At 31.1% G+C, this 13,315-nt stretch overlaps 2 protein-coding genes across 3 annotated transcripts in view; both read left to right on the top strand.

Annotated features, from left to right (window-relative positions):
* Nucleotides 1-1,953: 1,953 nt before the first annotated feature.
* Nucleotides 1,954-3,714, top strand: LOC107003545 (MADS-box protein FBP24-like). The gene is made up of 6 exons (XM_015201882.2): nucleotides 1,954-2,144; nucleotides 2,564-2,630; nucleotides 2,722-2,886; nucleotides 3,003-3,044; nucleotides 3,130-3,171; nucleotides 3,454-3,714. Exons 1-6 carry the CDS (start codon nucleotides 1,957-1,959, stop codon nucleotides 3,712-3,714), a joined length of 765 nt encoding a protein of 254 aa, XP_015057368.1. The 5' UTR covers nucleotides 1,954-1,956.
* Nucleotides 3,715-5,363: 1,649 nt separating this feature from the next.
* LOC107002929 overlaps nucleotides 5,364-13,315 on the top strand; it is a 14,530-nt gene continuing 6,578 nt past the window's right edge. Inside the window, exons 1-9 of one of the 2 annotated variants that reach the window (XM_015201137.1) lie at nucleotides 5,364-5,502; nucleotides 6,104-6,486; nucleotides 6,564-6,598; nucleotides 6,693-6,768; nucleotides 6,876-6,954; nucleotides 9,501-9,584; nucleotides 9,686-9,810; nucleotides 10,180-10,233; nucleotides 12,105-12,261. In XM_015201137.1, coding sequence (XP_015056623.1) covers nucleotides 6,190-6,486; nucleotides 6,564-6,598; nucleotides 6,693-6,768; nucleotides 6,876-6,954; nucleotides 9,501-9,584; nucleotides 9,686-9,810; nucleotides 10,180-10,233; nucleotides 12,105-12,261 — 907 coding nt within the window. In that variant the 5' untranslated portion in view covers nucleotides 5,364-5,502; nucleotides 6,104-6,189. Of the gene's footprint in view, nucleotides 5,503-6,089; nucleotides 6,487-6,563; nucleotides 6,599-6,692; nucleotides 6,769-6,875; nucleotides 6,955-9,500; nucleotides 9,585-9,685; nucleotides 9,811-10,179; nucleotides 10,234-12,104; nucleotides 12,262-13,315 lie in introns of both variants that reach the window. The other variant, XM_027913115.1, reaches the window with a different exon arrangement.

The raw sequence follows: 13,315 nt of genomic DNA, 5'->3' as shown, positions 1-13,315 counted from the left end.
CCCCACAACCCCCAAACCCCCAAAGTAGGTAATGAAAAAAACAACAAAAGAAATAAATGGAAAAAAGAGTGATCACTGGTCTTGTGCATGTGAAGTGTGGAAGAATACTACTACTAGTAGATGGCAACATATTAATCAAATCTCTCGAATTAAAGTCCTTAAATATAAAATCATATTTGTTAAAAAAGTCTTTACGCTTTTACCCTTTAATATAAGATTGAAAAGCACGAATTTAAATTTAATCACGTGAAACTTTTTATTGCGATTTCAATATGAATACCGAACATCAGATGAGAAATAAGAAAAAAAAAACAATTTGTCTTGTCCATTAGAGAGAACAACAAAGAAAAAAAATTAAAAATTCAAGTGCTAAGTACTTGTAGTTAAGTCTTGAATTCAAGTCCCCTAAATATACAATCACATTTGTTAGGATGTGATTTACGCCTTCATGACCTTCCAATATAAGGCTTTCTGGTGGAAACTTAAATTTAATCGTGTAGAACATCTTAATGGAATACCAAACATCAAACGAGAAATTAGATTTGTCTTGTCCTTTTGAGAGAAGAACAAAGAAAAAAGGGAACTCATGAGAGACCTTCTTCACTTTCTATTTTGAGTTAAGTCTAGAATTATGATCACTATCCCAAGAAACCCTAATTGGAAATACACAAGAATATTTGGTAGCATTATTTCTACAAGGAGGGTTCATAAAATAAGTTGTCAGTGGTGGTTATGCGTCAACAACAACATCAATTACTACTTTATATTATATAATAATAATAATAATAATATTCATCTTCTGTTCTTAACTTTAATATAAAAGAAATTACACATGCACTTTGAATATCTATATACATGTATATATATAATAAATAGTGCAACTTTAGAAATTTCGTTAAGAAATAACAAGATTCGCAATATATATATGTACGAGAAATAGTTTTTAACTTATAAAATTCACATAATTTTCTATGAACACCACCTTTACTATATGTTGTGAGAAATTACACCTAAAGAGTTTTCTCACATATCATTTATGTGTGAAAATTAGCAGAAAGTTACAATATTTTTTAGAAAGATTTGTACTTATACATATACACACTAATAATTGTAACAAAAAATTATAGTAGTGTCAATATATTATAATGTGTATGACTTGTATAGTAAAGTGATCACTTGACTAATTCTCACAAATTTAGTGATTACGCAAATAGTCGATTGATAGTATGAAAAACCTTTTACATTCTCAATATGCAAAAGTCCATGGATCTTATCTTATTCCAAAAGAAACCAAATCAGGATATAGGTGTTTTTTGCGGGCATGAAGAAAGATTATTATTAATTTTTTTTAGTTTGTTTAAAAAGTTTTTTCTATTTTGAAAATTTTTAAATTTTAATTCTCTATTTGACATGTTTAAGATCACAAAATTAAAAAATGTTTTAGTATATTCTCTCTCTCTATATATCCTTAGTTTCTTATTTTTTTAAACTCTACGTTCAATCAAAAATCAGATATATAAACTAAACCAGAGTAGTTGTTTTTTTCCATCATACTGAGTTTTTAAAGAAAGTATGGAAAATTGAGAAGTATATATATATACACACACACTCTACCCTCTACCCAAATCAGAAAGCCATCCTGGAAGAAAAAATACACAAGAAGAAGAAGAAAGGTAAACTCTTTATTTTCCTTTTTATCTCCTCTACTAATTCTTCCATATATTAATAACTCATCAAAATTAACCATTTCTCACTTTTGGATCTTGTTTCTATACATGCTTTTGTGCAAATTTCAAGGAAATTAAGAAACAATATTTGTCTTTTAAACTTTAAAGAAAGGAATTTTTTGTTTCTCCATTAAAATCCATATTTTTTTCTAATTTGATGATGCATGCATGCATGTACTTTCATTAATTAATATTATTATATAGGTGATAATAATAATAAATAAATATAATGGGGAGAGGAAAGATAGAAGTGAAGAGAATTGAGAACAAAACAAGTAGACAAGTTACTTTCTCAAAGAGAAGAGCTGGACTTTTGAAGAAAACACATGAACTTTCTGTTCTTTGTGATGCTCAAATTGGACTCATCATTTTCTCAACCAAAGGCAAATTGTTTGAGTACACCACTCAACCTCACAGGTTTTTTTTTTTTTTTAATATGTCCGATTATACTGAATTTATTATTGTTATAATCTAGGTTAGTGTCTATGTTGACCAACTCAAAGTGCCTAAGAGATTAAGTTATGAAATATATTAGGGTTTCTTTGAAGTCTAATAAATTTCTTATTTTTTCTTTTGTTTTAATGCTTCTTTTTATTATATTTAAATCTTTCTATAGTTCTAAGAAAAGTGATGTTCTCATAGAATCATTAATTTCCATTAAGGAATTTTAGTTAGATAATTAATTATATTAATCCTTCTTTTATGAGTTAGATTAGGCCCCTCTCCTAATTAAATGAGTTTTTTTGTTTTGGTTGTTAATTAAATTCTACATTCTTTTTAATTAGTAACAAATTATTGCTCTATTTGATTTTGTATTTTTTTTATTAACCTCACAGCATGGGTGAAATCATTAATAAGTATCTCCAAACTACTGGTGCCTCACTCCCAATTCATGATCATAGGGTATGATCACAAAATTTTGTACTTATTTTTTTTTAAAATAAAATAATTGTTTAACTATTGGAACATTTAATTTATAAAATTTTAATTATAGGTGGAACAATATGATGAAATAACAAAAATGAAAAGAGAAACATTGAATCTTGAATTAAGTCTTCAAAGATACAAAGGTGATGAATTGAACTCAGCACAATATGATGAATTAAATGAACTTGAGAAGCAGCTTGAAAATTCTATTAACAAAATTAGAGCCAGAAAGGTACATTTTCATTAATATTTAATTTATTTCTTTTTAATTAAAATTAATAAATTATGTTTATTGATATAATATATATTAGTGAGAGTTCAATTTCCCTAATTTTACAATGGTTGCAGCTTGAACTCTTGCAACAGCAGATGGAAAACCTGAAGAGAACAGTAATATTTTATTTATTTATTTTTCTTAATAAATAAAAATATATATGATTTATTCTAATTTTTTTTTTAAAAAAAAATGTGGCAGGAGAAAATGTTGGAGAAAGAAAATCATGATATGTGTCAGTGGGTAAGTTTTTAATTTATCACACGTTAATTATTTGACTTAATTAATTACTTTTTTTATATGGTAAAAGTTTGGTCAAACATATTATCTGAAAAAAATATATGAATGAATCAATTAATTAAACGTATAAAAAGTAGAATTTTATTGAATGTACCAATAAGTTAGACTGTTATTTCATTTCATATATGAATATCTATTGGAATGATCGATTATATTTACATGCATTTTTAAATATAATAAGTAAGTATTTATAAAAATTGGATTTGCTATTGCATGTGAAATTAGTTGATGAAGTATGAAATGTACAAGCAACAGCCAGTAGCAATGATGGAGCAACAAGAAGAAGCAGCAATTACTGAACTGAATTTACTTGGAGAACAACCATTGTTGGCTCAATTTTCATTCTTTGGAGATCAACACCAACTTGGCACTACAAGTAATTCTTCAGCATATCACCTTCAAACTTCTCACCCTTTTACTCCCGCTACCTATGGTAAGAATACACGAGATATCTCATCTTATTTTAGCATATGTGAAATAATTTAGTCAGTGTATCAAACGGTTCTATAAAAATTCTTTCCATGATTTGCAATTTATATTATAAGTTCTTTTTTTCTTTTTCTTGAGCTTAATTATTTGTGGGACTTACTATATATAAAATTTTGATTAGAAAAGCCTTGTTTCAATCATATAGGGACTGTTGAAATATATTCACTATAGTTTTATTATTATGTACGTACTAATGTTTTTTTGAAAAACATAATTTGTAGATTGATGATGAGGAGCTGTAATTGCTGGGGATAATTAATTCTACATTTCCTTTGGCATATTTAGAAGCTATATATATATATATATAGAAAGCATGTAAACTTTAATTATATGCATCTTAAGGATCTTTTGATTGTAACTAATTAAGGATGTCTAGTATTGGTACAATGAAGTTTTACTATAATTCATATGTGATGTATAAGAAATTTGTTTGGGTCATTTTAATTTGATGGATTTATAATTATAAAATTTCTTTAGTTATAGTAAAACCGGATAAAGATGATTATTTTTTTTGAATTCATTAAAATATTATACATCATAAAATATGGATAGTCCATACTCCATAGATATTCCCCAATTGCATTCTCCTTTTTAAGTATATATGCAGGAGTACTATGCGTTTGATATGGAAAAAAATATTTAAAAAATAATATTTTATTTTATTTTATGATTGATTTGAATTATTTGAAAAAAATTTCTTTAAGTAAACTTATTTTCTCTGTCTAATGATTCCCATATATAAGTAGAATTTTTTTATTCAAATATTTTCTTAGACCTCACCACTTTGAAACAAATCCAAACCAAAGTATGAGAATAAGAAAAACATGTGAAAGTAATTACTATTTTTTTAATGATAAAAAACAATAGATAATATAGATACTATTTTTATTTTGGGAAAATTGTATATAATATCAAACTAATAACCTAAAATAAATGAAGTAGCTAGGATTTGATTTAATTGTGCTCCATAACAAATGTTAACTAAAGTTTGTCAGGCGTCTCTCTCCAAAAATCTCGCTCGCCTCTCTCGCTTTATACACAGAAGTGTATAAATTATGTTTCTGTTTTGTATAAAGCGAGAGAAAATTGTATATACACATGCAAAAATATATATCTTCGTGTTCTACACTTAATTATACAATTTACAAACATTTTACTTCAAATATTGGAGAGAAAAAGGCCAACGAATTATACAATTGCGAATCATACAATTGTGAATTATACAATTGCAGTGAAATACAATTTTCTCTACGTTTATACAACACAAGTGTATATATTGTGTTTCTATTTTTGTATAAAGCGAGAGAAAAACATATATCTTCTTGCTATACACTTATAATTATGTAATATACATACATTTTAATTCGATTCAACTGTATGCAAAACAAATTTTTAAAAATATTACAGTGAAATAGGCAGCGAACTATTTAATTGTGCATTATACAATCGCAATGAAATATGATAGCGAATTATACAATTGCATCGAAATAGGCCAGGAAATTATACAATTTAGGCCAACGAATTATACAATTGTATATGTATAGCAAATTATACAATTTTATGTTTGCTGTGAAGCGCAATTATGCAAACTTTGGTATAACATACAAATATGAATTTTTTGTTTTGTTGCCCCTTTTATTTTTCATATTCATAGATTATACTTATCTATTTTTACTTTTAATATAATTTTATACTTTTTCAATTCGACCTGCCTCCGCCATTGATAACAACACAGCTTCTTCGAAAAAGCTAAGCTGAATCAACAGAAGTTGTTAGCAAATTGAGGTGAGACTTACATAATATTCATCCAATTATAAATTGTTATTTCATAGACCGTGGTTGTGGTGTTGGATGAAATTCCGACTATGAATTTGCAAGTGGTAGATATTAGATATGTATGCTCTATGTGTGCAGTAGTAGCCATTTGATCATGTATGAGTAGGATCAATATTCTAATTTAGGGGTTGATGAGAAGGTGTTAGGGGGAGAAGAAGTGGAACAGAGTACTGAGGTAAATAGAAATCCCTAGAACACAGTTGCTTACATGAGTTTGAATGTTTAAATTATTGAGGGATTCCATTTTGTTTGCTGCTTTCAGAGTTTTAGGATGGAAATCTATAGTATGAGCAGTTGATACCATGTCTTCTAGGAATTTGTAGAATTGTGAACGGGTTCTCAAATTTTCCCCACTTGGGGAAAAGAAAGAAAAATGGATTACAGATATTTTCCTTTCTTCTCAAAAATGGAATCCTAAATTGTATTACTTCTCCCAATGCTATCTATTTTCTTATTTTTTCCAGTTATGACCTACTATGGATCCTTATCTCACTTGTATACCTATAATATTTGTTAATTTAACTCATCCTTCCAAGACTTCTGTATGCAGGTGGACTGATTCTCGGTCAGATCCGGTATCAGATTAATATTTAACCCTTTGAAATTCCAAAAAGTTATATTTTATATTTGAAGTTTATGGATGACCTTACTGAACAGCCTCTTCCACCTGGGGTTCTTTCTACGTCATATTCTTCACCACTTGTGCCAACTTTGAATCCTGCTGGACATTTGCCCCAGTTCTTTCAGAAAACTCGTTACCTTGCTGGCAATGGCGATGGAAATCTTTTCCCTGTGGTTGCTTCTGTTCAACCTTGCTCTGAATCTTTTCATACCTCTCAACACGACTCTTCTGAGGCTATACTCAATACTTTACAGCCGCAAAGTGCTAATGATCTTGAGAGCGCTGCTCAGAATGCTGTTTTGCATGAACAGGTTTGTTGTACCCTTTTGATAGGTGCTTTATTTATTTCTTCATTTATTGATCTAGATTATTTGTTTGCCTTGCACAGGAAATTTCTGCACAAAAAGTAATTCAAAGCCAAAGGTTTGTTTTATTTGGCTTTTATTTTTAACTTTATTCAAGCTGAAACTAGACAAGAGGAATGAATGTTTTATGACATTTCACTTCTTAAATCCAGAGAAGCAAGAGATGCAAGTGGACCTAAGGATAATTCTGATATTTTCTCTGGTCGTCATGACCCAAATGCTTTAAAGGTGTTTTCAGTCTCTTGGACTCTTTGTTACCTTTTCTTGTGATGTTTCTCATGGTAGCACATTTTCTAGTTGGCCTTACTATATCATCTGTTAACTGCAATTTATAGGAGCATTTACTCCAAATGACGGCAGACCATCGTGTACAAATGTCCTTAAAGCGTGGAAAGTCTGCACAGCCTGAGCAAGGTAGGTATCTTACTGCAATTTATATGGAACAGTTGATATCCTTTTAATGATGTCACAAATCAAAACAGGCAATACATGTTGTCAAAACCTTTTCTTTTCCACTTTTAATATTTTTCCAAGCTATGAAACAACTATAATGTACATGTTACCAATGAATTTCCTTTGAAATGTACATGTTATTGGCCAAAGGAATGCCCTTTAAATTTTTCTAGTAGTGCATTGAAAAAGGTCCTATCTCTTCCCTCACTAACATAGATTTTATATACTTAGTTGCGGTCTATGAAAGCCCAGAAAGTGAACAAGATGAATGTGTTAATGCCTTTTCGCTTTGTCTGGATGATCCTCATTCTTTTGACCTATTTTAGTGTGCTAACTTTGACTGATTTTTGTTGGGGAAGAGCTCATAATGGCAAGAGAGGTAACTTTACGTTCAACACTACCTTAAGGTTTATTGTGACTTTTTGACCTGAAAAATGAGTTAACTTTATCTTTTGCTCCTTCACCTTTCAACCAACTAGTTCTGTTGAATATTATATCAGACCCATTAATTGAATATTGGGTATTAGCATTAGTATGTTTGAAGTACCAAAACTTCAGTTAAAAAATTGTTTCACATTAGACGAATATCATATGTATTTGTGTTTGACACCTATTAATCGGTGTCCCTTGATAAAATGATGGTTGTGATGGACATGCTTCTGTTTGATTGCCATATAGTTGAATTAGGAACAAGTTGACATCCTAGATCGTAATGTGTGACTTATCACAAAGAAAGTTTCTTGCAAATTGGTGGGAAAAACTTTAAATCTTACTAGACTGTAAACTTAGTCTGTGTGTGTGTACACGTTCAGCACCCAAGGGTGTGGCCGAGTGGTCAATGGAGTGGGTGGAGAACTATGAAGTCTCTGATTTAAATCCCAGTGTAGGCAAAAACACGCTAGGTGATTTCTTCCCATATATTCAAGTCTCGGTGGCAAAGTTACCCTATGCTTGTGCTGGTGGGAAGTAGCAGCCTAGTAGGTATCCTGTGCAATGGTTGAGATGTGCGAGAGTTGGTCTCGACACCATTGTCGTAAAAAGTAAAGTTTGAATTGCTGTTTCGATAGTACGTGCATGCCCACTCCTCCCAAAAACATCCATCAGGAAGGCATGGATTAGGCGATAGTCTAGTGACACTTAAATATCCTTGGATAGGGTCAAAGTTGTAATATTAATTCAGTTTTAGTTTTTTTTTTGGTCATATCATTAAATTAAGGACATTACAAAAAGTTGAAATTGTTGATTGGACTGCTTTACCTTCTAATTTTGCCTCTTATTTGCGAATCTAATATTGGTTAGGTTTATGTTTTTGGATAGCACATGACTTTTAGAACAAGGTCCAATCAGGTTTACTGTTAATATGATGAACATTGAAAAGAAACTTTACATTCTTTCTAACATATTGAAACAATAATCATGACATAGAAGGTAAAATCTGGTTGTTATTTGGAGAAAATGTAATTCCACAACAGCTTAACTCATTGGAGAAGTTTTTGATTTTCTTTTTATAATCATGTCAACGATGTCTGTTATCATGATCAGTTGATTTGCTTTTAATAGTTCTATTTGAGTTCTTTGCAACTCAGACCTAGGGCTCTCTTATTAATACTCTACTTTATCTTATAAAAGGAAGTTATAGATTGTAGAATTATTAGGATCCTTGTAAGTATTTTTTCTCTCTTCTTTTGTTCCCCTCTGTTTGCAGGCCACCAGCATATCCTTAATGCTGAAGAATACAACATTACCATTTTCAAAAAAAAAAATAAAATAAAAAAAGATTGGTGCTGTTATCATAATGATTTAAATGTTGTATATAGCAGATCATATTTCTTGTTCGGCAGAATTTAGGACTTGAAAAACTTCATAGTTGACCTTGCTATGTTTATATATGGTGAAATAATATTTTTGTTTAAATTGACTCTGAGAAGAGGTAGGGTCAAAGATAGGTATAGATATTTCTCACTCCATCTCTTCCCTAAATTGAACAAACATAGAGTTGGCCTAAAATCTGAACAATCTGGAATCTAGATCTAAGTATGAAAGACTAGAGTAATGTGTTACCAAAATAGACAGGGCTTTTAATTCTGGCATGGCTTTATAAAACACTTTTATTTCATTAGATCTGCTCATACATGAGTTATAGCAGAAAATTCGAACTTCTGTTTTTGTTCTTTATACAGTTTGTAGTATAGACACTACTTTTGTCAAAATAGTTCTCCTTGTAGGCATCAGAAAGACATTAAAGGACCAATTAATTCTGGAATTTTTGCTCAAATATCACACATTTTGAGGAAGAATAACATGTACAAGGGAGACAGGTTGCTTCTTTCCATCTTCACAAAATGTTATGTTATAGAACCATATTATGAAATTTGAATAGAGGTGTTAAAAAATTCTAGATGGATAAAATCCTTTTCAGTTACCATATTACGAGTTAGTTTAATCTGGCTTCAAATTTTCATGTTATTACAACAGGATGAGAAATGGTTAAATTTCTCCTTTGCCAGGTAATGTGGAAATTGGAAATGGATATGGAGTGCCAGGTGGAGGTGCTTATTACAGTGCCTCAAATACCGATGACTCGATCTCCAGTAAGACTGGCTTCCTGTTCTATGGGCAACTTGTTTATCATCTTGTTAAAAATTCTATATTAGATTCTTTGAGTTATTTGTTTTTTGCTTTTTCTGTTCAGAGACTAATGGGGGTTCTGAACATAATTCTGGTAAAGAATTACCTGAATACCTCAAGAAAAAGTTGAAGGCTCGAGGTATTCTTAAAGATGATTCAAAAATAGAGAACCATGGCATAGCAATCAATGTAAGCTAGTTATGCATTGTATACTGTCTTCCTAGTCCCTGTTTAAATTTTCACATATTTCAGATGGTTCTGCCTTACTAGAATCTTGAATTTGACTTCCTTTGTCTTCTGACTTTTGTGATAAACCAAAATTTCTTTCTTTTTTTATTGGTTCTTATTTCTTATGAGATACTTGTTGTCAGTTTTTTTAATGAAGTACTTGTTGTCAATTCTTAGTAAACTCTGTTTTCAAGAACTCATTCCTCATTAGTTTTTTTTTAAAAAAAGAACTCATTTCTCATTATCCTATTGTTCTCCTCATACTTTTAGTCTCTTGAAAATGAAATGTTCCTGACAACTCTCTTCTGAAATAAAATCTGCACATTTCAGAGCTCAAAGGCACAATTACCAAAGACATCAGATGCCACTTTGCCTGTGGGATGGGTGAGTTATGGATTAATATACGCGTCTTAAGCTTTCCTTTTGAAGGTCTTTATTGATTGCTTTTTTGTGCCAGAATACCTGAATAGAATTACGGAATATTAGCTTATGATTCTGTTAAAGCTTCAATATAATATCTCTCTCATTTATATACTTACTGATATTTGGGCTATTAGAGCATTTGTACTCTCTAGTTCTTTCAATTTCTTGACAAAGCCATTAAGAAAATCTGTATCATGATCCCTTCTTGTATTTTTTAGTGTATCTGGTTAGAAAAGAATAAGAGATGTTTTGATGGGGAGTCAATTTCTGTAGGTATTTTGAAGCTAGTGTTTTGTCAGTTTGTTTAGTTGGTTCAGTCTGTATCCTGTGGTTTATGCATCATAATTTTAGGACTTTATTAGCTCACTAGTTCTGGCTCAGATAGTTTGTACGGTCAGCCAGAGATTTTTTTAAGCTCCAATGCCACATCTTGTAATCTTGCATCTTCTTGATGCCTTTTATCAATACCGCTTACTTCATAAAAAGAATGTGGCAAGACAAATACTCTATAGGAGGGAGATAAAGAATTATAGGAAACAAATAGATAAAGGGTAGTTGGTGCAAGATCTTACTCCTTTCCTGTAAGAATAGAAGTATCTATCTCATTAAGAAACGTAGATAACTCACTAGAAGAAGAAGATTTAGCTGCGGCAGACTGCATGGTGGCTTCTTATGCTTCTTCCATTCTATTTCTTCTTGAGTAAGTTATCAAATCAGGCCTATCCAAATGCCCAACAGTCTCCCCCCTGAATTCTTTCACCAATTTTACTTTCAACAATGGAATTAGGAAAAACCATCTCTTCTTTCTTATAGTTCTCCCCCTGAAGAGGTGATGGTGTAACGCTGAGGAACAGTAAAGCAAACACCCAAAACCTTTTGAGGAACAGTAAAGCAAATACCGAAAACCTTTAGAGGAACAGTAAAGTCATTCTCACCCTTTAAAGTTTCCAAGGGACTCTGAAAATTGAGGATCTTAAGTGGCATTCTACTGATGAGGTAGGCAGCTACTAGAATGACATCCCCCAGTAAGGTTTTGACAGATTCATGGTGAACAAAAGGAATCTTGCTACTTCTAACAAATGCCTATTTTTTCTTTCAGCAGCCCCATTTCCTGCACTAGTATAAAGACAACTAGTTTGATGGATTATCCCAAAAGACTCCAAATAAGCTTCAAAAGTCTAATCCATATATTCTGTGCCATCATCAGTTCGAAATATCTTATCTTAGTATTGAACTGAGTACAAGTCATCTTATGAAATGATTGAAAATAGGAAAAAACTTCACTTTTGGCATATAACAAATATACCCATGTCATTCTAGTGCAACATTTAATAAAAGTAAAAATTATCGATTGCCGGACAAAGAAAGTGTTTTGAGTAGGACCCCATATATCGGAATGAATAGTCAAAAAAGTGATTGTACTTCTAGTATAAATCATGACGATTTCAAGAAGAAGAAAAAACTTTTTATATTTCTTGAGACTTGATTAATACATAAACCATGAGAATGATACTTATAAGATGAGTCCTAAGACTAAAAAGAAAGATAATATAACAGAATCAATTACATTCAATACAAAATTCTACTCCTATAAAAGCTATCAATATCAATCAACACAACTACAATTTGATTATTTGTAGCACTCAAATCATGTGTATGGTATGTTCTAATTATCTATAAGTTGTGCACCTCTTTAGTTCACTTCAAAGTAGCACACACTTCTCGCTTTTCACTTCAATTACCCTATATAGATGTTGTTACTTTTTTGTGCTTTTGTTTTTAAAATATTGTTGTTTATAGTGTTAATATTTGCCTGTAACTTGAGAATGCAGATCGAATCCAGGGACCCTACAAGTGGTGCTTTATATTATTATAATGGAAGTTCTGGGAAAAGTCAGTGGGGAAGACCTACTGAGGCTCCTGCACAAGTTTCTGGGGTGTGTTCGGGACTTCCTGAATATTGGCAGGAGGTTCTTGATGAATCAACTGGTATGCTCTAGCTGTTTACTTGCTTCATGTTATTTGTGGATGGAGAAGATTAAATTAGAACACTCGGAACTTTTAAATCAGAAAGAATTGATTTAAATAGTTTTTATTTTTGAACATTCATTTATTTTTTCATTTGTAGGCTGATCCTTTTTAATGTGAATCCTGATGTCACTATTCTCAAAAGATTTTGGCTTCCCTGGGATATTTTCTTTTGTTATCAGGCTACATAATTTTTTAAAAAATGTCATTTTCAGTAAAGATAAAAAGTAAAAAGGAGAAACTACTTGACCATTCTCAAAAATAGTAAAATAGGGGAGACTATGGTAATATTTCGTCGTTGATAAATGTAGGACCTTTAAATGTAAAAAGAAAAAAAAAATAGCAATAAGGAAGGAGGGTGACTCAGGCTTACAGATAAATGCTAGGGTAATTTTCCTGAACTACCTTTATTTTATACATTGGGAAGTTCTTAACGCACAATGATTGTGAAAAAGTAAATAATATCAAAGGATCTGAAGAAAGAGAGAGAATCATTTATTGCTGCTAACAAATGAGGCACTGATTGCTTGAAAGCATGCAACTCAAGTGGAGAACTATTCAAGAATAGTTCTGCGCCCAAGCCAGGAACAACAATCATTAACTTCTCCTGACCGACCAGACCCAAGTGGTCATTCATTTGTAGATTATGGCAAATGAAATATTAGTTACCCAATAAAAGTGTCATATTGGTACAGAGAACAATATTTGTAAGTTCGAAGCTCTTTGATCTGAATGGAAAGACTTGGAAATATAACTGACTGATTCTAGACCAATCACAACCCTATTTTTTCTTCTTAGGTAAGTAAAAACCAAAAGGTCCTGAAGTGCTTTAATTGTAAATCTGGGGACTAAAGTTGTGATAACCCTTAAACACTTGAATGTAAAGTACAATGTTTCTCAGAGCACGAGACGCAAATGAAAAACACATATTGATAAAGTTGGTTCAACCTTTGGTGACCTACTGCTGTCATCTTGATATTCTTCTTTCCTTTTTCTAAATCCCCCCCCCCCCCCC

This window comes from Solanum pennellii, chromosome 11 (genome assembly GCF_001406875.1).
Source record: "Solanum pennellii chromosome 11, SPENNV200".
In the NCBI taxonomy this organism is placed as follows: Eukaryota; Viridiplantae; Streptophyta; class Magnoliopsida; order Solanales; family Solanaceae; genus Solanum; species Solanum pennellii.
Note: the sequence above shows the minus strand (reverse complement) of the source record. Positions and strands in the feature narration are given on the sequence as shown.

Bases quoted from the DNA above. Each gene is read 5' to 3' on its own strand.
- LOC107003545 (XM_015201882.2), top strand. From the start codon at position 1,957: ATGGGGAGAGGAAAGATAGAAGTGAAGAGAATTGAGAACAAAACAAGT. The intron at 3,045-3,129 runs GTAATATTTTAT...AAAATGTGGCAG, and splicing joins TGGAAAACCTGAAGAGAACA to GAGAAAATGTTGGAGAAAGA. The intron at 3,172-3,453 runs GTAAGTTTTTAA...ATGTGAAATTAG, and splicing joins ATCATGATATGTGTCAGTGG to TTGATGAAGTATGAAATGTA.